This window comes from Pangasianodon hypophthalmus, chromosome 13 (genome assembly GCF_027358585.1).
Source record: "Pangasianodon hypophthalmus isolate fPanHyp1 chromosome 13, fPanHyp1.pri, whole genome shotgun sequence".
NCBI lineage: Eukaryota > Metazoa > Chordata > Actinopteri > Siluriformes > Pangasiidae > Pangasianodon > Pangasianodon hypophthalmus.
This window is the reverse complement of record NC_069722.1, coordinates 3462006-3485867: the sequence shown is the minus strand read 5'-3', so window position 1 is coordinate 3485867 and position 23862 is coordinate 3462006. Positions and strand designations below refer to the sequence as shown.

At 38.7% G+C, this 23862-nt stretch overlaps 1 protein-coding gene across 5 annotated transcripts in view; it reads left to right on the top strand.

Moving 5' to 3' along the window:
• pdxdc1 (pyridoxal-dependent decarboxylase domain containing 1) overlaps nt 1–23452 on the top strand; it is a 30272-nt gene extending 6820 nt beyond the window's left edge. The window contains exons 5-24 of one of the 5 annotated variants that reach the window (XM_026916846.3): nt 474–620; nt 1350–1539; nt 4011–4079; nt 4170–4248; nt 6341–6425; nt 6675–6723; nt 7383–7484; nt 8458–8583; nt 8986–9036; nt 10196–10276; nt 12535–12595; nt 13960–14030; nt 14240–14345; nt 14969–15140; nt 16460–16578; nt 17581–17702; nt 17919–18011; nt 19039–19135; nt 20736–20834; nt 20984–23452. In XM_026916846.3, coding sequence (XP_026772647.2) covers nt 474–620; nt 1350–1539; nt 4011–4079; nt 4170–4248; nt 6341–6425; nt 6675–6723; nt 7383–7484; nt 8458–8583; nt 8986–9036; nt 10196–10276; nt 12535–12595; nt 13960–14030; nt 14240–14345; nt 14969–15140; nt 16460–16578; nt 17581–17702; nt 17919–18011; nt 19039–19135; nt 20736–20834; nt 20984–21192 — 2128 coding nt within the window. In that variant the 3' untranslated portion in view covers nt 21193–23452. Of the gene's footprint in view, nt 1–470; nt 621–1349; nt 1540–4010; nt 4080–4169; nt 4249–6340; nt 6426–6674; nt 6724–7382; nt 7485–8457; nt 8584–8985; nt 9037–9483; nt 9529–10195; nt 10277–12534; nt 12596–13959; nt 14031–14239; nt 14346–14968; nt 15141–16459; nt 16579–17580; nt 17703–17918; nt 18012–19038; nt 19136–20735; nt 20835–20983 lie in introns of all 5 variants that reach the window. The other 4 variants (XM_026916845.3, XM_026916847.3, XM_026916849.3 and 1 more) reach the window with 4 other exon arrangements.
• The last annotated feature ends 410 nt before the right edge of the window (nt 23453–23862 follow it).

The following is a 23862-nucleotide window of genomic DNA, read 5'->3' as shown; positions in this document are numbered from 1 at the left end:
CACACACAAACACACACACACACACACTCTATCTGTGTCTCTGCTCCATACACACACACACACTCTATCTGTGTCTCGGCTTCATACACCCACACACAAACACACACACACTCCATCTCTGTCCTTGCCCCATCCACACACACAGACACACATACACCATCTGTGTCTCTGCTCCATACACACACTCCAACTCTGTCCCTGCCCCATTCACACACACACACACACACCTCCATCTCTGTCTCTGCGCCATCCACATGCACTCTATCTCTGTCCCTGCTCCACACACACACACACCCACACACACACACTCCTTCTCTGTCCCTGTTCCATCTACACACATCTCCGTCTCCACTGTGAGGAAAAAAAACACAGCACAAGAAGCAAAGAGATGATAAGACAATTAATGATAAACCCTTCACTGTATGTTTTGGCTTATAAATGTGTGTGTGTGTGTGTGTGTGTTTCCTCAGCAGGATGCAGTGTGTTGGAGAGCAGGGTCACATGGCTTTACTGGGTCACAGCCTGGCTGCTTACATCTCCATCCTGGATAAACAACGTGTGAGAAAACTGACCACACGCATCCTCTCAGACACCACACTCTGGCTCTGCAGACTCTTCAGGTACGCTTATATTAATAATAATAATAATAATAATAATAATAATAATCATCATCATCATCATCATTAGCATTATAGTGTTCTAAGGCTGATATTCGTATTAATCTCAATTTTTGGATTTCTCAGTTATGTGTAATTGTATGGTGAGTCCAGTTAAAGTTAGCTCGTTGGATATTAAAGTTATTAAAGCTAATCGTGTTTTTAAGGTGACTAATATATATATATATATATACTATTTTGATTCAAGCATGCTTGTGAAGTAATAGTGTAAAGTGTACAATATGAAAAGCCTGTTTTGTGTTTAAATGTGTTTCATTTAAATGCTAAAGTACTGATAGATTAGATTGTTGTGCAGAAATGATCCTTTTGGTTCTTCTTGTGTAACTATAAACTGAAGTAATGTCAGGAAACAGTATTTTTCATTAGCATTTAATCATTCTGTTATCATTTTTTTAATCATAATTTTATAACAATTTAGTCATTTGACCCGTTTCCTTTATTTTATTTTAGTTGCTTTGCATTAATGTATTTAATTTTATTCTTTTTTTTTTTGTCATGTTTTATTTTTTTGTGTGAACTGTATGTCATTGTGTGGTGTATTTTATTTAAAGAGTTTTATTATTATATATAATATTAAATATATTAACATACAACACACGACTTAATGGTTAAAATGAAATTTAATGCTGTAATTGTAAAAATGGAATTATAATTACGGATGTGTTGTTGCAGGTATGAGAACGGCTCGGCGTATTACCATGAGGACGAGCGAGACGGGCTGCTGAAGGTGTGTCGGCTGGTCATTCACACTCGCTATGATGATTACGGTACAGAGGGCTTCAGTGTGTTCAGCGTCAGAGCTCCGGTCATTTACCTGAGTGCAGCGTGCAGGTCGGGACTGGGAGAACACCTGTGTACCCAGGTAACACACTACAAATACGAACACTACGAACAGAAACAGTGCAAACAGAAATGCTGCAAACAGAGATGCTGCAAACGCTGCACACAGAAACAATACAAACAGAAACACTGCAAACGCTGCAAACAGAAACGCTGCAAACAGAAACGCTGCAAACAGATACGCTGCAAACAGATACGCTGCAAACGCTGCAAACAGAAACGCTGCAAACAGAAACGCTGCAAACAGAAACGCTGCAAACAGATACGCTGCAAACGCTGCAAACAGAAACACTGCAAACACAAATGCTGCAAACACAAACGCTGCAAACACTGCAAACACAAACGCTGCAAACAGAAACACTGCAAACACAAACGCTGCAAACAGAAACACTGCAAACACAAACGCTGCAAACAGAAACACTGCAAACGCTGCAAACAGAAACGCTGCAAACAGAAACGCTGCAAACAGAAACGCTGCAAACACAAACGCTGCAAACAGAAACGCTGCAAACACTGCAAACAGAAACGCTGCAAACAGAAACGCTGCAAACAGAAACGCTGCAAACACAAACGCTGCAAACACAAACGCTGCAAACACAAACGCTGCAAACACAAACGCTGCAAACGCTGCAAACAGAAACGCTGCAAACAGAAACGCTGCAAACACAAACGCTGCAAACAGAATCACTGCAAACAGAAACACTGCAAACGCTGCAAACAGAAACGCTGCAAACAGAAACGCTGCACACAGAAACGCTGCAAACACAAATGCTGCAAGCAGAAACGCTGCGAACACAAACGCTGTAAACACAAACGCTGCAAACACTACAAACAGAAACACTGCAAACAGAAACGCTGCAAACACTGCAAACACAAACGCTGCAAACACAAACGCTGCAAACGCTGCAAACAGAAACACTGCAAAAAGGAACGCTGCAAACAGAAACGCTGCAAACAGAAACGCTGCAAACAGAAACGCTGCAAACACAAACGCTGCAAACAGAAACACTGCAAACGCTGCAAACAGAAACGCTGCAAACAGAAACGCTGCGAACAGAAACGCTGCAAACAGAAACGCTGCAAACAGAAACGCTACAAACAGAAACACTGCAAACAGAAACGCTGCAAACAGAAACACTGCGAACACAAACGCTGCAAACACAAACTCAAACACAATGAACACAAACACTACAAACAGAAACTGACTCAGTAAATACAAGATTTCAGAGGAGTGGCTCAGCCTTCAGCCAATCCTTTTCAGTCTAACATTACTACTACTATTTCTACTGCTATTACTGTTCCTGCTACTGCGCTTACTAATAATACTACTAATACTTCTGCTTCTAGTACTACTGATAATAATATTAATAATAATAATAGTAGTACTACTGCTGCTGCTTCTATAATTAATAATAATAATACTATTACTCCTGTTACTGTTACTGCTACTGCTACTACTAATAAAAATAATACTAGTACTCCTGCTGCTGCTGTTACTGTTACTAATACTGTTACTGTTGCTGCTGCTGCTTCTGTTATTATTAATAATAATGCTACTATTACTCCTGTTACTACTTCTACTATTAATAATAACACTAGTACTACTACTGATGCAACTATTACTGTTACTAAATCTATCATTACTACTGCTGCTACGACTAGTACAATAATACAATATGACTGATACAATGATCCTGATACTACTGCTACTAATACTACTGCTGCTATTATTAATACTACTACTATTACTACTATCACTGAGTACTATTACTACTGCTCTTACTACTACTGTTACTACTACAACTGCTATTAATGCTGTTTCTACTGTTACAGTTAGTGCTATTACTACAAATATAATTACTACTGCTACTACTATTACTGATGCTGCTAATACCAAATCTACTACTACTACTACTCCTACTGCTACTATTATTATTTCTAACACTACCACTATTACTGCTGCTAGTACTATTACTACTCCTTTTACTATTAGCTCTATTACTACAACTACTATACCACTGCTATAGCTATTGCTACTAATAATACCAGTACTATTATTGCTACTTCTAATACTAATACTAATACTACTACTATTAATGCTGCTATTACTATTACTACTACTACTGATGCTGCTAATGCTACAGCTACTATTACTAGTATTACTACTACTGCTACTACTCCTATTACTAACACTACTACTAATACTAGTACTGTTACATGGAACTTTTTCCTTATTTTATTTTACAGCCGTTGATGGTTAATAAATAACTACGCTGGCTGAGAATATGGGAAGATGTGTGTCCTTAGAGAAAGGGAGAAATTAATATAAAATGTTTCATAAGTGAGACTGTTTAAAGGAAGATATTTTTCCTATTTTTCCTTCCTTTGATTTTTTTATTTGATTAAATATTTAATCTGATATTTCTGAATTTAATCTGATATTTGATTAAATTCAATAAACAGATTTGTATCTTTTTTTTTTTATGTTTATAGCTGGGTCTGCCTCTGTCCAGCGTCTGCACCGTGCCATGCAACACCATGTTCGGCTCTCAGCACCAAATGGTCAGAGTCTGTGTTTTCTTCAACGTGGATTTTCTCTTGCATGTTTTTTTTTCTGTTATATTTGCCTTTTTACATGTTTTGTTCTCACAGGACGTGGCCTTGCTGGACAAGCTCATCAAAGAGGACATTGAGGCCGGGAAGCTTCCTCTGCTTTTAGTAGCAAACGCTGGTCAGTTGTGTTTGATGTTCAAGTCTATAATTTGTGCGTAACTATCATGGACTGAGCCTTCAGTAGAATATCAGAATAATTTAGTGTAAGCAGTGGTTGAAGTATAAGCCAGAAGGGTGAGATGTTGCTAGTTATTAACCAGTCAAAGATTTGAATCAATTTTTTACGCCCCAATTCCAAGCTATGTACACAAAGCTCCGCCCCTAACACCTACAGTAGTTCAACTAGAGTTCATATTAGCAAGTACTGGCATGACATCACTTTCAAGCGCAATCAGACATTCAGCTGCTTGAACGCCAAGTTTTAACTCTACAAACGTGCAAAATCTAGCTCATAATGATTTCTGAGGAGGGTTCAAGAGTTCTTTTTTTCTTTGAAGTAAAAAAAACATATCTACTTGATTCATTATGTAAAGCCAGCCATCCAAAAAGTTCAAAGATTTATACAGATTGCACTTAAATACCTGTCCAGGAGCAACGTTGCTAATTCTGCGTCCAGCTTAATCCATTTCACCGGTAATAAATTCCTCCATCTTGGAAAATCGCTTCCAGTGTTTATTCTATTTTTACTGAGTTTCTTGTCATTAAGTTATATATATATATATTTTTAATCATTCTGCATATTTTCCAGGTTATTTGTACAAGTAAGACATTTTATTTAAAAAATTGCCCATTGCACCTTTAACTGTTATCGGCATTCATCACTGTAGAACTAGTGCTAGCAACATGTCTAGCAGCAATATCTCAATATGTTAGCTTAGCTAGCAACCTTGATCAAGTAAGTGCAGTTTAAATAACATTACATTTTTCTCAACTGTCATTAAATGCCCTAAAATCAGTTTAACGAGGAAAAGTAACTTAATCTCACTTAATGCAGGGAAAACCCATATGAGCCAGTTAGCTGATTACAGCAACATATGGATGGGATTAAAACGTTGATAATAGATTGATAATAGTACTATTAATCCAAAGAGGTGATTTTTTTTCTTTTGACTGGGGTTATGGAAATTCTAACGAAACACCTTGTATGATAGATATGTTAAAAGTAAAGGGGAAAATTTGACTACAAGAGCAGGAAGAAAAATCTCTCTCCTGCTTTTCCTTATCAGCTTAAGGATTGTGAAACAGCTCACCTTTTTTTTTTTTTTTTTTTTTTTTTTTTTTTCCCTTCCCTTCCATGACCTTCAGGAGCTTGCAGATATACAGTCTGTTCCTTCCTACTTTTTTTTTATTTGCAAACTGACCAAGCCTTGTTTCTGTTAGCCACAGGCTTAAAGAAACATATATTTATCCGTTTAAAGTTACATTTAATGTTGTGTCCTGAGGATGTTGAAAAACGTGAAGTTACAGCTTTACCGCCGATTGTTACAAAGCACTGACACTGGAGACTCCTTCCAAATACTGTCGGAGTATTGCTACTAATAATACAAATACTACTATTACTACTGTTACTACTTCTAATACTAATACTACTACTGATATTGCTGCTACTACTACTACTGATACTACTAATGCTGCTATTTTTACTTCTACAACTACAGCTAATACTACAGCTACTATTAGTAATACCACTACTACTGCTACTATTACTATTTCTAACACTACCACTATTACTGCTGCTGGTACTCTTACTACAATAACTATTATACCTACCTACTACTACAACAACTACTAATAATACCAGTAATATTATTACTACTTCTAATACTAATACTACTCCTGATATTAGTATTACTACTACTAACTACTACTACTACTACTGATACTACTAATGCTGCTCTTACTATTACTACTACTATTACTGCTACTAGTATAATTTCTACAACTACTATTAGTACTATTACTACAAGAACTACTGTTACTACTGCTTGCAGAGATACAGTAAACTTCCAAATACTGTCAGAGCTGCTGTTATAGAAAATAAATCAACATCAATCATCTGACCAATCAGTTTTGAGAATTCTGAAAAGTTATCTGTAGAGATGTAGAGTAATGTAAACGGTATAACATTGTCAGATTTTTCAAAAATCTGTATAAACTTTATTGCTAAAATTAACATTTTTTATTTGTGTTGTGTTTTTTTTTTTTTTCAGGGACTCCTGGTGCGGGTCATACAGACAAACTGAGTCGTCTGAAAGAGTTGTGTGCTCAGTACAGCGTGTGGCTCCATGTGGAGGGGTGTGTATCAGCGAATCTGAATGATAAACATGTCCACAGTGTTGTAGGTGGTTCATTTTTACATCAGTGTGTCGTTAATTTCTCACAGAAAAGTAATAACTGTTTCACTGTTACTCTCTTCAATCACTTGCTAGTGTTGAATTAAATGTAAGTTAGACTGAAATTAAAAGGGAATTGATGATTAGTGTCTTTATTGTGCTTTTTTTTTGGTTAATTTACTGATGTTTCTCTTTCATCTGTCACTTTTAGTGTCAACCTGGCAACCCTGGTGCTTGGTAACGTCTCGTCTGCAGTCACGGTATGCTGCAAAATGTTTTCTTTCTTTTTTTTTTTTTTAAATCCTAAAAACCATTTTTTACACACTGAATAAACAAACGCTGAAATCCTGCCAGTGGAGCAGTGAGTCGTACCTGTAGCTCTTCCAGTTAGTCAGTTTTGTTATGAAGTCTTTATGAAGTCTGATAGATTGCGTGAGTTTGTTAGAGCTTTTCCTCGCTGATGATGATGATGGTGTGTGTGTGTATGTGTGTGTGTCTAATCGTGTGTGTCTGTGTATCTGGCTGTGTGTGTATGCCTGTGTGTGCTTGTGTCTGTGTCTCTCTGTGTGTGTGTGTGTCCATGTGTGTGGCTGGGTGTGTGCCTGTATGTCTATGTGTTTGTGTCCGTTCATCTTTATCTGTGTGTATGTCTTTGCCGTGTGTTTGTCTGTCTGTGTGTCCATGTATGTGTGTGCACATTTATGTCTGCGTCTGTGTGTTTGTGTGAATGTCTGTCTGTGTGTTTGTGTGTGTGTGTGTGTGTGTGTGTGTGTGTGTGTGTGTGCACGTGTGTGTCTGTGTGCGTGCGTGCCTGTGTGTCTATGCCTGCGTATGTATCTCTGTGTGTGTGTATGTGTGTGTATGTGTGTATGTATCTGTGTGTGTGTGTGTGTGTGTGTGTGTGTGTGTGTGTTTTCAGGCGGCCACTAAGAGTGACAGTATGACGTTGACTCCTGGCCCGTGGCTCGGACTGCCGGCTGTTCCTGCTGCGACTCTTTACAGACACGAGGATCCTGCACTGGTGAGCGTGCACTCTTTTAGTCTAATGTGGGCGGGGCTAATCTTGAATAAACTTTGCATAAGGATGCCTCTCACCAATCACAAGGCTCCCACAGAGCGACATCCCTCCCACAAAAGAATACTAACGTGTAAAATCAAACTAAGTGATGTATTCAGAGATGAGTTACGCACATGCAGTGAGGCTTTAATACTGAAATTGCTCAAACTGCTATTCAGACAGTTACTAGTGAGTAATACACACAGGGTGGAGTTTGCTGAAAACAGAGGCGTGCCCTCGGTTAAGTCTGATTCTGACTCGGACCTCGTGACTCGAATGAGCCACGTTCTAAAATCTAGTGGAAAGCCTTCCCAGGAGAGTGGAGGTTATTATAACAGCAAAGGGGGAATTAATCTGGAATGGGATGTTCAACAAACACATATGGCTCTGATGGTCAGGTGTGCACAAACCTTTGGCCGTATAGTGTAGAGTGTACACTCAAACACACTCTGCTTCCACTCAAGAAAAGTCTGGCAGCCTCTGAGGTGTGAACTACATGCAGGTGATTTGCATCATTTAAATGCCACACCCAGAAAATCAGCTTAACCTGTGCGCATAACTCGAGTCTGAATACGGGGAACTTTCCTCATGCTAATATTACTGTGAATGAATGAAAGCTAGCTAGTGATAAACTAGTCTAATTTCTCTCTCTCTCTCTCTCTCTCTCTCTCTCTCTCTCTCTCTCTTCCTCTCTCTTTGTTTGTCTGTCTCTCTTTCTCGCACTGTATCTTTCTCTTTTTCTGTCTTTCTCTCTCCTTTTTTTCTTACTCTTTCTCTCTTGCTTGTTCTGTCTTTATCTGTCTCTCCTTCTGTCTCTTTTTCTCGTTTTCTCTGTCTTTTTCTCTGTCTCTATCTGTCTATCTCTCTTGTACTTTTTTTCCCTGTCTCTTCCCTGTCTCTCTCTCTTTCTGTCACTTTGTCTCTCTCTCTCTTTCAGTCTTTAGCAGCAGGTCTCACTTCCAGTCATCCAGTGGAGAAACTTCGAGCTCTTCCTCTCTGGCTGTCGTTGCAATATCTTGGACATGATGGGATTGTAGAGAAGATCCAACATGCTTCGCAGCTTGTGAGCCTACACACACACACACACACACACACACACACACACACACACATACACACACACACACACACACAGAGTCCCAAGTGACATGTGATCATTCCTGTCACAGACCTGTGACACTTGACTTCAATTTTATGCAAATTAGGTAAGCCAGTAAGCAGCAGCCTTAATGATTGGCTGATCAGCTGGCCAATCATCTGACACCAAAACTTGGAAGAAAAATGAGTAAACTCTGTTTCAGCCCTGTTTTCGTCTCACTGCAGCAGCCGGGACACAGATTTTCTGCTTGTTAAATAACGCTTGGGAAAATTCTCGAGTCTCTGTTTAGATTAGGATTGTTTCTAGATGAAGGGAAGACATTTTAAAAATGTAAAAACAGTTTTGTGTTGTGTTGTGTTTCTGCAGAGTCAGCAGCTTCTGGCGCAGCTGAAGACACTGGCCTCCATAAAGACATCGGTAAGTGAAAACACTTTTATAGCATCGTTTAGTATTTTGGCAAAGCCTCTGTGAGATTTACTGCATCATACACGCTACATTTACCACCAGATTTCCAAATTGGCACGATGACAACATTACAGATGTTAAAATTGTTAAATTACTGACTACTAACCTCATTAAAATTAGTAATTATTAACTATTGACAGGATTATTGGCTAGTGACATCATCAAATTGAACTCAATTGAAAATCGAATTACTTTTTGCCAGATTTATTGACAATCGTTCAATATTTTATTGTCACCATTACGTTATTCACTATTGACGATAAATTTTTAACTGTATCTTAAAAGACGCCCGTTTAAACCGTTGTGTGTGTGTAGCATTTCGAAGCGACCTGTAAGGAATATCCTTAAAAACTCAGACTTGATTAAAACGGAGCCCTTTCTTCCTGTCATCACCATCAGGATGTCCTTGACAGTGAGATCTCTCTCCTGGAGGCTTTGAGTATGGTAAAGAGCTGTGTGTGTGTGTGTGTGTGTGTGTGTGTGTGTGTGTGTGTGTGTAGGGGTGGGATGGTATGATCACTGTTTTTTTTTTTTTGTTGCTTCAGGACATCACAGCTTCCTGTTTTCTAAGACAATGATAAATGATAAATAAATTACTGCAGTGTTATGTAAGGAATAAAACACTTGGAGGTGTGCTGTTCTAGGAAATTAATCAACAATACGCGAGTGAGCCAGTGCTGCCACCGTGAAGTTGATTATTTTCCCATAACAGCACGCCTCGAAGTGTTGTATTGCAGTTTGCAATTTGCAAACACTTCCAATTTTTATTCATTTTAATAACAATGATACAATGTATTTTTTGTCCATTTATAGTTACAGTTAATGCAATGGAGGCTAGTTCATACTTTCACTTGTTATGTCACGTGTTATGGCAGATGTAAACAGTAAACACTTTAAATATACGTACACGCATGTTGTGAATTTTAACTAAAGTGTATATACACTGCTAGTTATCCAGTAACTATTTAAAGTTTATTTAATTTCATTCAGTAACATCTCACCCCTGATGCAGTGTGTGTGGAGAGTGTATGGAGGGTGTGAGTTGTGTGTGTGTGTGTGTCAGAGCTCTTCAGTAGTGTGTGTTAGTGAGAATCGGGTGCCTTGGTTCCAGGGGGCTGTGTCTCATTCGCGGGTGCCGCCTCTCTCCGCGGCCTCACTGAGGGACGTGCTGGGCTCTCTCATACTCTCTATTGTAGGTGGGATTCACCCTCGTTCCCTTTGCTCCCTCGCTCCCTCCGCCCGCTCGCTCGCTGTGTTTCCCCTCCACCGCTCACTCCCTCACCATGTCCACCGCTTCTTACGGCATGTGCACAAAACATCCTGGAATTAAAAAAAAATAATCTAAGTTCACCTCATGGAGCTCAGATGACTCGCAGGTCATCAGCGCTGGACCTGTGTTTGGGAAATTCAGACAGTTTCAGCACATGGAATTCACATATGATGTTCTAGTATCCAAATTTAATTTTTTATTTTTGTGGAAAAAAGCGTTTAAATTCTGTTTATAAGAGCCAAGGCTGAATGTTTCAAATGCAGTTTAAGTGGGTTGTAATTCATTGTGTTAAATGAATAGATGTTAATAATGTTACAGTTGGGCTCTTTATTTATTTCACGTTTTAGATTCAGCGCACCTTAAAGGCTGAGTTTATCACTGACTCACTGACTCACTGACTCATTCCCCTACTCACTCACTGACTCACTCACTGACTCACTCACTGACTCACTCACTGACTCACTCATTCCCCGACTCACTCACTGACTCACTCACTCACTCACAGACTCACTGACTCACTCACTCACTGATTCACTGACTCACTCCCTCACTCACTCACTGACTCACTCATTCCCCGACTCACTCATTCCCCGATTCACTCACTCACTGACTTGCTCACTGACTCACTCACTCACTGACACGCTCACTGACTCGCTCATTGACTCACTCACTCACAGACTCACTCACTCACTGACTCACTCACTCACTCACTCACTCTATCTCACTAACTCATTGACTCATTCCCCTACTCACTCACAGACTCACTCACTCACTGACTCACTCACTCACTCACTCACTCTATCTCACTAACTCATTGACTCATTCCCCTACTCACTCACAGACTCACTCACTCACTGACTCACTCACTCACTCACTCACTCTATCTCACTAACTCATTGACTCATTCCCCTACTCACTCACTGACTCACTCATTCACTGACTCAATCACTCAGTACCTCACACACACTCACTCACTCTGTAATGCACTAACTCACACACTCTCATTCACTCTGTAACTCACACACTCTCATTCACTCTGTATCTCATACACTCTCACTCACTCTAATGCACTGACTCACACACACTCTCACTCACTCTTTAACACACTGACTCACTCACTCGCTGATTCACTCATTCACTGTAAATCACTTACACACTCTCACTCACTCACTCACTCAGTCACTCACTCGTTTGTTCAGTCTCTATCACTTATTCTCTCACTCTCACACTAACTCATTCCTTCACCCACTCTTGCTCACTCTTATTCACTCATTCCTTCACCCACTCTTGCTCACTCTTATTCACTCATTCTCTCATACTCACACAGTATCTCACACACACACACATTCGTTCTCTATCTCTCTCTCACTCACTCACTCACTGATGTTTTTCAAACTGAGACTATCTACAAGGTGTCACCAAGTAACTTTCAGTCCCACTCACTCTCCCTCCCTCACTCTCACACTCATTCTCTCTCTCTATCTCACTCTCACTCACTGATGTTTTCCAAACTGAGACTTTCCCCAAGGTGGCGCTAAGTAACAGTAGTGTTAGTCCTGGTGTGAAGAAAAATCTCGTTCTTCTGGGCTGTAGTTTGCACGGTTCCCAAATTTCAAAATTCCCAAATAAAGCAGGAGCGTGTGTGTTGGGAATGGTGCTGTGAAAGTGAGGAAGTGACTACGGTTCCAGCATCACATGGACATTCCAACAAGCGATGTGATGTGATGTGATGCATGACATCAGGTCAAAGGTCATGCAGTCCAGTTTCACCTCAGTTTAACAACTAACCTAAATCTCTCCATGACATCACATCTAAATGGCTGAGACTCCAAACCTAAAGTGTGTGTTCACAAACGGGTCACGTGGTGCTGCTTAGTGCATGATATCAAGCCCTCCGGCTGTGTCTCATTCTCATATTTAAGTGTCGCAAAGGTACGTTAGATGCCCTCTCTCTCTCTCTCTCTCTCTCTCTATCTCTCTCTCTCTTCCTGTGTCTCTCTGTCTCTGTTTTCTCCTTTTTTCGCCTTGTTCCATTTCTCTTTCTCTTTGTTTCCCTGTTTCTGTCCACTTCCTGTTTGCACTTTCTTTTTCTTTCTCCTGTATCTGTCTTCCCTGCTCTCTCTTTCTTTCTCTCTCTCTCTCTCTCTCTCTCTCTCTCGTGCTCTCTCTGTCGTTTGCAGGTCGAGGATGAGCTCAGTTCTCCAGTGGTCGTGTTCAGGTTCTCTCAAGATACAAGTTCAGGTGATTTGTTTTTCCTGTTTTCTCATTTATTTATTATTTATTGAACAGTATTGAATGCAGACAGGAAGAACACAGTCAGCTCCAGAATTATTGGCCCCCTTGGTAAATACTGTGTAGAAATATTTTTCTCATATTTTCAGTGGGAGATTAAGATAACTCACAGAGACAGTTTTCAATAACCTCATCTTTGTTAAGGGTGCCAATAAATCTGGACCTGGCTCCATAAAGAACCTGTGACAAATGAATGTGTACATGAAGGATGGACTTGGCGTGAGGTGTTTTCTCTTAAAATGTGCTGTTAAATATGCTATTAGAGCCAAAAATGTAGATCAGGGTTGCCAAGTGTGTGTCACAAAAGCAGCCCAAAAATCAGCCAAATGCTGAAACCCAAAGTTTATAGCTTCTTCCATAAACTAGACACTGATTTAAAAATCCAATATCATGGTTATTCTTGCCAAATTTACTCTAATTTACTATAAATAACATGATACAAAGCATTTTTAGTAAAGATGTTTTGTTGTTTTCTTAAATAGGTTTATTACGAAGGTCCTAAAATGGCCTCATATTATTACGTATATTGTTATAAATAACTCAGAGAGCGAAACACAAATTATACCTTAACAACATCAAGTGCAGCTTAGTAGTGATGGGAATTCTGGCTCTTTTCAGTGAGTCAGATCATTTGGCTCAGTTCACAAATAGGAGTCAACTCTCAAATGACTCCCAAATGACTCCTTGCCATTGTTTTTTCTTTTTTTTTTTTTTTCCCTAAACTGGGCAAAGCTTGCATTTTTATGACCGGTGATTGTTCTTCTTTGCCTAACTACTGTTTAATGAAATCTTATTCTGCATGCTAATTAATAAAATAACATTAGACGAGTAAAAAATCTGAATTTGAATGAATTGAAATTAATTAAGGTTCAATTGTGAACTGAAATTGAATTTTGCGGGTGACAGAAGTGACAAAAGCTGAACTGCTTTTGCCTGCACGTTACCCGGATGCTACTTTTAAAGCGAATGTAAACGTGAATTAATCGAGAGACTGAACGCTTTTTAGAAATCATCGAATTCTACTTTTAATGAAAGATAAGCTCCAACACAGAAAAGAGTCGGAATTCCCAACACTAATGGCGAGATAATAAATCATGACCAGGATGGAGAGCTGTATTACAACATCGACAGCTTTAAATCTCATTGTATACACACTTTTTTTTAAATCACAGTATCTCTGTTTTATTATCTTCTGGCTGATAAATGCTCATCTTTCCTCCGAGCTTCTAGTCGTCATGCTTGCGTGCAGTGAAGTCGATGCGAGCAGTAAACTGGCTGTGATTTCTGAGCCGTGTGTGTTTCCGTGTCCGCAGCGTCGAGCGGCGGGTCAGCGGAGGGATACAGTGGAGGAGACAGAGATGTACAGGACTCTCTAAACAGATGGGTAAGAGCAGATCTCCTGCACAAAATCACACAAAATAAACACTTTTATAGTTTTACTGATTTCTTTAGCAGGCAACAAATTATTAAAGACAGGATACGGTTCTGAAATAATAACCGTAATATCAGTTCTACCACACCTGATTCAAAATATCTAAAAAAAAATTAACATTCAATTTATATTTTACATTTATATTTATATTTTATCACCAGCTGGGTGAGCAGTTAGCGCTGCTGGTCCCTGAGTGTGGTGTTGATGTGGTTGAGCTGGAGGATGAAGGCGTGTGTGTTCGCTTTAACCCTCTAATGACTGCTGCAGGTGAGAGTTTATACACACACACACACACACACACACACTGTCTTCTTCCTGCGTGTGAAATTTAAACTGTCTGCATTAAAATGGAGCAAGATATGAAACAGCAGATTTATTTATAAATGGATGACTCATTAGTACTCTTTATCCGTTTATGATTACATTTAATGTTGGAGAATGTATGTGTGGAATCTAAACAGTCGTCCCCTCACCAGCTTTCACCAGTTTTCTCTCTCTCTTGATGTTGATAAGACAAAAAAAACGCAGCTTTTTATGTTAGTGAGAAACCGTAGAACGTAAACTCCTCCGTCCTGAAGGTGTCAGAAAAATTCAAGTTACAGCTTTATCTCTGACGGGTAAAACGCGCTGACACTGGAGAATCCTTCCATAAATGTTAAATAAACAGAAAACTTCACCACATCAACGATTATTTACAGTTTTTAAAATCTGTTTATGTGGCGCGTCCGGCCGTAGAAGTCCCTGTGAATGAGCTGTTACTATGGAAACGATAACATGTCAGAACGAGCGCCGATTGAGTGACTCAGATAGATTTTAATTAATGGATTCACTGATATTAAGACATAACTGCCATTGTGTGTGTGTGTGTGTGTGTGTGTGTGTGTTCACAGCTTTGGGCACACAGCAGGCAGATGTAGCAGCTTTGGCAGACAAGTTAGCAGAGATGATCCCTGTGTTGAGCTCTACGCTGCGTTTGAGGCACGATTTCCGAGAGGAAGTTCTCCAATACGCAGTGCTGACGTACATCGAGGATTTGAGCTGGGCCGGACTCGGAGCTGTGAGGTCAGAGAGCGCAGCGATTTCATATCAAAACTAACACCGGCTCTGTCCCGAACGCTACAGCTTATATCTAGTCATTTATTAGAACGGCAGCCATTTTAAGAAAACACTGTGTTCTTCTTGTATATTTACTAATATTCACTATATCATCTTAATGGCAGCCATTTTAAGAAAACACTCATAGCAGGACTTTTGTATAGTCTTTGTAGTTATTATATTCTTCAGTGTTAATACTCTAGGCAGGAAAAGCACAGTGTATATTACCCATAATGCACTGCATACTGTATGAGCATATGTCAGATATAAATATACCATTGAAATGTGTGTAATGAAGTAAACTTTAGGTGACGTTAACTGCATTAACGCTTTCTACATCAGAGCCAGAGGTGTGTGTGTTAGTCAGGTAGCTGGTCGAGAGCCTTCTATAGGACGCAGTGTCTCCGTAGACCGTCCCAAAACAACAGCTGTGATTCAGGGAAACTGTTTAAACAAAAGAAAATACAAGATTTAGTCATGTTTTGAGGGAAAAAAAAAAGTCATTAAGTCACAATATTTCAAGAATATTTCACCAGATTATGATTAGTATCAGAATTTCGAGACAACTCTGCAAGAAATTGTGTTTATTTCGAAGAATAAATAATAGTAATAATTGTATATAATATAAATATAATATAAATAATAGTAATAATAATCTGTATTTCTTTGTGTAAAACCAGTACTGAAGAAAACTTCACCAATCCACCAAGTCATAGTATTATAAATATTATTGAAATATTGTGACTAATCTTGTAATATTATGATTTTATTCTCGTAATATCAGATATTATGCCTTTTTTCCTAGAAATATTATAACTGACTTTATTCTCAAAATATTATGACTTTATTTTTATAATATCAGATATTGTTACCACTTTTTCTCTAAATTTCGTGACTTTATGACATTGTAATATTACGACTTTATTCTCGACATATTATGACTTTATTCTGGTAAAGTCAGATATTGTGGCTTTTTCTAAAAAATATGACTTTATGACTTTTTTTTCTTCAAAATATCATGCGTTTTATTCCTCGAAATATTACTACTTTCTATATTCTAGAATTATTATGACTTAATTCTCAAAATAATATGATTCTTCTCAAAATCGTACATTTTTGTTTTTTAAACAGTGGCCTGTTGTACAAACCGCATCTTTTCTCGACATTGATTAGTTGTTAAACTTAATTCTAAATCGAATTTATTCCAGAAAGAATTTTTCTGTTACTAGCATAGAGAATGCAGTGTGTCTAATGCAGATAAGAAAACAAACCGTGTGTCACTGCAGGTATGAGCCGAAGAGGACGGACGTCGATGAAGAGAAGAGACAGGTAGAAGTGGAGAAGGTCAACGCTGAGCTGCTGAAGAAACTGAAGGAACTGGACACAGAGCTGGAGTTCTCAACAGGTCTTATAAAAATAATACTAATTATAATTCATTTTATTCATGTTTATTCTCACACCAGAGCTGCTCAGTTTAATAGTTTACTAGCACTAGTACCCCAGTGCAGCTGTATTCTTGAATCTGATTGGTCAGAAGGTATTGATTAATTTTCTATAACAATAACTATAACTATATCTAACTAACACAGCGACTTGTATGGTTGATGATCTACGTAAGCTAAGGCTACTAATAAACAGATTTAAAACGTCTGTAATCATTAGTATCGTTAGAGTGAAGTATTCTGTAGACATTTATTAATGGAAGGAGTCTCCAGTGTCAGGGCTTTATATATTTTCACAGTAACATGACAAGCTGCTTTTTTTTTTTTTTTTTTTTTTTTGGGGTCTTATTAACTTCAAGAGAGAGAATAAGACTGAGGGAACGACTGTTTATAGCTGCTATAACATAAGTGACAACAGGAACCAATTCTTTTCACGGACGTTCCCTAACATTAAATGTAACTATAAATGGAGAATAAAACAGGTTAGGAATCAACTTTGAAGTGATAACAGTAACTCTGCTTGATTACACCACGCCGTCGGTGATTAGTTTCCTATAACAGCACGCTCTGAACTGTTTTATTCCATAGATATAGATAAATCATCAGAAATATCCATTTAGTACAAAAACACAGGCTGCACTAAATGCAGCGTTAAAGTCTTGTTATTACTTTTGGTGGGTTTGTTAATTTCTATTAGTTCTTTTTTTAATTTTATTTTAAATATTTAATTTATTTCTGCGTGACTTAATGTGACATGGAACATCACCATCTACATTCACAATTCATTTTAGCTGATCTGTTCAGTAGCAGGTTTGTATGGTGTTTAATTTCTCATTGAAAACAGGAAGCTGGAAGCAGACACTGTGATGTACTGAAGACGAGCACGTTGCGATGTAAAGAAATTACGATGTAATGAAATGTTTTCGTGCTGTATGAACACTGATATTCCCTTGTCTTGCGAACAGGGCCTGAATTCGGTGAGGAGAAGGACTGTATATTCATCGGGATGGTGTCGGAAGACCTGGACGTTTCAGTGTTGGTTGAAACCATTGTGTCGACGGGGAGAGAGATCGAGGAGAGCGGGAAGGTATCACATTCACACTCTGCATTATACAGTGAAGATTTAATGCAAAGCATTTTTTAAAAAGTGTTGGGATTAATAAAAAAAAAACAGCAGAATCGATTGTTTAATTTGTTAGATCTAAATATTTAGATCTATATTAAAAATGGTCTTTTTTTTATTACATTCAATATGGGTTGCTTTTCTTCTTCTTCTTCTTCTTCTTCTTCTTATTTTCTGTAGCTGTTAGAGAACATGACGGAGGTAGTGAGGAAGGGAATCCTGGAGGCCGAGCAGCAGCTTCAGAAAGCTGCTGAGGAGAAACTCTTGGAGGAGGTGCGTGTTTATGTGTGTGTGTGTGTGTGTGTGTGTGTGTGCACGTGCTTGTGTGCGTGCACGTATGCATGTGCATCTCAATGTCTATCTTTGTATCTGTGTGTCTGATGTCTTGGTCTATGACTCTATTTGTGTTTGTCTGTGTGTGTTTGTGTGTATCCATGTCTCTGGTCTCTGGGTCTTTGTCTGCATGTGTTTGAATGTCTGTATATCTATTTTACTGTGTGTCAGTGTGTGTGTCTGTGTGTGTCTTTGAGTGTGTATCTACGTCTTTGTTTCTGTGTGTTTCTGTGTATCTCTGTGTTTGTTTGTAGCTTTGTCTTTGTGTGTCTCTGTGTGTCTGTCTCTGTGTCTCAGTCTGTCTTTATGTGTGTGTGTCTCTGTGTGTGTGTCTCTGTGTGTGCATGTGTGTCTTTGTCTCTGTGTATGATTGTGTCTGTGTCTGTGTCTGTGTGTGTGTGTGTCTGTGTCTATGTGTGTCTGTGTGGATGTCTGTGTGTCTGTGTGTCTGTATGATTGTGTCTGTGTCTCTGTGTATGATTGTGTGTCTGTGTGTGTCAGTGTGCGTGTGTGTCTGTGTATGATTGTCTCTGTGTATGATTGTCTCTGTGTGCGTGTCATTGTGTGTGTCACTGTTTTTCTGTGTCTCTGTGTATGATTGTGTCTGTGTCTCTGTGTATGATTGTGTGTCTGTGTGTCAGTGTGCGTGTGTGTCTGTGTATGAGTCTCTGTGTGCGTGTTATTTGTCTGTGTCACTGTTTTTCTGTGTCTCTGTGTATGATTGTGTGTCTGTATGTCTGTTTGTCTGGCATTTTTGCTGACTAGGCCACAATTACTGTTGCTGCTATAATTTACTGTATAAAATAGATGGAGGAGCTGCATTAGATTTACAGAGTGGGGAAACATATTAAAGACGATGACACGTGTCCAGTCACTTCAACTCAATACTGCTGGACATCTGAAAAACACCTGGATGACTGAAACCCTTAATGAACAGTATGTCTTGTTTCCCTCTTCTGTCCTGCAGGGAGTGCTGCGGCAGATTCCTCTGGTCAGCTCCATGCTCAACTGGTTGTCTCCGATTCAGAGCTCGGTGAAAGGCAGGACATTCGATCTGGCAGCAGGTAAACTACACTTAGTTACTGTAAACATTCTAAAATATTATTCATAATCTTCACCAAGGACAAATTACAAAGACGTAGTGACTTTGCTTTAAAAAACATATGATAATCAGTATTAATCAGTCAATGTCCAGAGTTAATAAAAGAGTAGTTTGAGTTTATAATCTGGGGAATTGCCTTTACTTATTATAATATTGTTATTTAGGATATTACATTACAGGCTGGATAAGAAATTACAATATTAAAGCACTCATCGCAAACAGAAAGTGCTGCATTGTTTGTGAACGGTTCACAAACGAAGGTGCTGCAGTCTTTATGAACTCTTCACAAACAAGCTACTGTGCTGTTCATGAACTGTTCACAAAAAAAGAAGGTGCTGCAGTGTTTAAGACCTGTTCACAATTCAAGACCTGTTCACAAGCAGAAGCTACTGTGCTGTTCATGAGCTGTTCACCAAAAAAAGAGGGTGCTGCAGTGTTTATGAACTGTTCACAAGCAGAAGCTGCTGTGCTGTTCATGAACTTTTCATAAACAGGTGCTGCAATGCTTGTGAACTGTTCACAAGCAGAAGCTGCTGCAGTGTTTATGAACTGTTCACAATTCAAGACCTGTTCACAAGCAGAAGCTGCTGTACTGTTCCTAAACCTTTCATAAATAGGTGCTGCAATGTTTATGAACTGTTCACAAAAAGAAGATGGTGCACTGTTTATGAACTGTACACGAACAAACTGCTGCAATGTTCAAGAACTGTTCACAAGCAGAAGCTGCTGCAGTGGTCATGAACTGTTCACAAGCAGAAGCTGCTGCAGTGGTCATGAACTGTTCACAAGCAGAAGCTGCTGTGCTGTTCATGAACTTTTCATAAACAAACTACTACAACACCGAAGAACAGTTCACAAAACAGAAGCTGCTGTACTGTTCCTAAACCTTTTCATAGACAGGTGCTGCAGTGTTTATGAACTGTTCACAAACAAACTGCTGCAGTGGTCATGAACTGTTCACACACAAGGTGCTGCATTGTTCGTGAACTGTTCACAAGCAGAAGCTGCTGCAGTGTTTATGAACTGTTCACAGTTCAAGAACTGTTCACAAGCAGAAGCTGCTGTGCTGTTCATGAACTTTTCATAAACAAACTACTACAACAATCAAGAACAGTTCACAAAACAGAAGCTGCTGTACTGTTCCTAAAGCTTTCATAGACAGGTGCTGCAGTGTTTATCAACTGTTCACAAACAAGCTACTGTGCTATTCATGAACTGTTCGAAAAAAATGAAGGTGCTGCAATGTTTATGAAGTGTTCACAAAAAGCAGCTCATCATCTCTGAGAAGTGCTGCAGAGAATCTTTAGCTATAGAGCAGCTCTGGTGTGAGAGCCTGAATCAGTTCCATGTCAGAGTTTATCTGATGTCACTGCGCAAAGTATTTTATGTTTTAAAAATACAATTATAGTTTGGTACAGACTATGTACAGATTTTTATGGCCTTCAGTAGTGTTTTGAATTTCAAGTACATTTATGAAAAATACTGCTGAAACCTGATCATCACTTCATCCATCTAGTGTAGTGAAATTCTGAATTCTTTTCTCTTTTTTAATTTTTCTGCAGGTTCCTTGGACAGCACTGAGCCTGTTTACTCTATGAAGGCTCAGACAGTTAAAGAAGCTTCACCTGAAACACCCACATCAACGGCCAAACGGCTTGCAGGTTCATTTTCCCCAATAACCCTATAACTGTGTTTATGATCCACAAGAGTGTTCTGAATTTTTCTAAAAAGCCGACCACACTGTAAATAAAACCAGGTCCCTTTACAATCTAGTCTAAGTGCATGACAATGTGAAATGTTTCACTGACAGGACAAAAGCTGTTCCGACGCTCCCCTGAAAGTTCAGAGCCGTGCAGTGAGACCAGCTCTGTCTGCCACCTCAACGAGTCTCTAAAAGAGGCGGAAGTTCCTCAGCCTCTCTCGGGCAAGACAGAGACACCTCTGGAGCTCACACAGGAAGTAGAGCCGTCGGATCAACGCGTTCCCGAGGGCCAGGAGGAATCCGACTCGATCAGATAGAACCATCAAATCCATCAGCGACGCCAAAGCGGCTGTACACTGTGAAGTGCGCAACCTCGATGCCTTGACCAAGTCAGACTAGGGCTGCGTTCCAATACTGTTAGTAACACTTGCTCGTCCACTTCCCCTGTTTCTCTACCCTGCTACTATCTTAAGGAGTTCTGTTCCTTTATTATCTGGAATGAAGGGGGTTAAACGATAGACGTCAAGGAGCACAAGTTACCCAGAAAGCATTGCGGTATGTGGTCTGATGCACTTTCCTTTCGAAATTGAGGATGAAGGAGCAATAAAATACATAATGGCAGTAATTCCAGCTGCATCGTAGTCATTGTGGTTACCTGAAAGGAATCCAAACCCGTACACACTCCTCCGACGAGTGTGTGTTAGAACAGTATTGGAACGCAGGACAGGAAGTAAAGGTTTGTTCTAGAAGTGTAACCACTGGAACAACTGGAAAATTTCATCAGTGTGCGTCGTATCACACACTTACTTTACTCTCCGTTCTATTAATAACCGTCCGTTTCTGTGTTTTGGTGAATATTCACTGTTCTGGTTGTGTGACACTCCATCAGTATGCGCACTGCCACAAAGCGGCATTTTTTTTATTCGTTAGAGATTTCGTTTACATCATATATTATGTTTTGTTCACTGTAGATGGTGGGTTGAGTTTCTATATATTTGTTTTCAGTCACACTTTTATATTTGTATCACTTAAAGGAGCAGTTCTGCCAAAAATGAAGTGTACTCAATGTCCCTTGTACCCCACACCCCACACACACACACACACACACACACACACACACACACACACACACACACATACACACCCCCATGAGGCTAAAGTGTGCTAAAAAGTAAGGTAGAAGGCAAGGCCTAAAGTTTTCTGCACATAATCTAAGGAGAATAATAACTATATTAAAAAGCCATGTTGTTATTCACCATTGATTTGGTGAAGTTTTCTGTAAGGAAACATTTACGGAAAGGAGTCTCCAGCGTCAGCTCTCTATAACGGGAAAGTCTTACAGAGGAGGTTACAATTTTTGCGATTTCTCGGTAACAGGACAAGTCACAATTTTTTTTTGTCTTATTAACTTCAAGAGAGAGAAAAAGAGAGGCTGGTGAGGGAATATAACATTTATAGCTGCTGTAACATAAGTGAGAACAGGAACTAATTGTTTTCTTGATGTTTCACAGCATTAAATGCAACTATAAACAGTTAAAAAAAGCAAAACATGTCGTTCATTAATAAGTTATGATTAATAATCATAGGCGATTTGACTAGATTTGGGGTATAAAGAACATTTTGTACATTTAATTTTCTATGAACTACTGCTTTAAAGGCTTGTGTGGTGTTTCTTTGCCAAAAAAGGGGGCAGGTTTGGTTTTTTTTGTTTGTTTGTTTTTTGTTTTTTTTTTGTTTTTTGTGTAGCCTGAGGCTCATGATTACTTAAAGTGAAGTTGAATATAATGCTATTAATAATCAGTTTAAAGCCTTATTGCACTTTTTTTGTACATAATTTAATCAGAATAATCTTTATTTATTCTACTGATTGATATTTGGAAAGACTTTTCAAACCCCAAATCAGAATCCTTAACGTCCGATCCTTTGGAAGGTTCTAGGATCTGCGGCCGTTCTTTTACACTCACTGTAACGGAAGAACTTGTGGGATTTGTTTGTCTTAAAATGGGAAATTTAACGTGTGTGTTAAGGTTTACTGTAAAATGGCCCAATTGTTTGCGATCATGTTATTTACACTGGTGATTTTTTATTTTTTATTTTTTTTTGCTCCATCACCACAAAGCCACTGATGAAGTTGTTCCCTTCTGTCGGCTCGTAACGTGTAATCCTTCACGCTCACTAATAAGAGCATCTAAATATCGTATGAAGTATGAACACATGAATCTCTTTTCACCAATAGACAAATGATCAACTCTAGATGATGATCACACCTGTCGATTTTTCACATAAAACACATTTACACATTTATTTGTTGATGACTAATGTAAATTAGTGCAGTGATTTCTTGAAGGCTAATGTAAATTATGACTGGATGATCTTTCAAAGCAGCTACACTTGTCTTAATTTGGTGCAATAAATTTACTGGTAGTTGTTTTTTTTTTTCCTTTCTTTCTTTCTTTCTTTCATGTTGCAGAACAAATTTAGTGATACGAGCAGATTAGATTAGTTTTTATAATCACATAAGCTTTTCCAGAAAAGCAAGTCTGTAAATTATAATAAAGATTATGATGCCAAGCAAAACTTGTCAACTCATTACTTTCTGTCTTCAGTATTTGCATTGAACTGAGGTCATCTAAAGGCTTTTGAGGGAAAATTTAAATTTTACTTTAATAAGTAGACTTTAAAAAAGGCCCACTATATATAATTATTATTAAAATACCATATATATATATATATATAGATAGATACACACACATACACATAAATATATATATATATTTAATGGCATATCATTTGGTTTAGCAGTCGATGCTAAGTGTAATTAGTTCATGCTAAGTGTAACTCGATGCTAAGCTTGCAATTACTATTAATTTTAGTCATATGGAGTCTTTTCTTCATCATTTACCAACACATCTGAGGAAAATGTTAACATTCCTGACATGTCTGTCTCATATGTACATTCATTATGTTTTCACATTGTCCTTATAAAA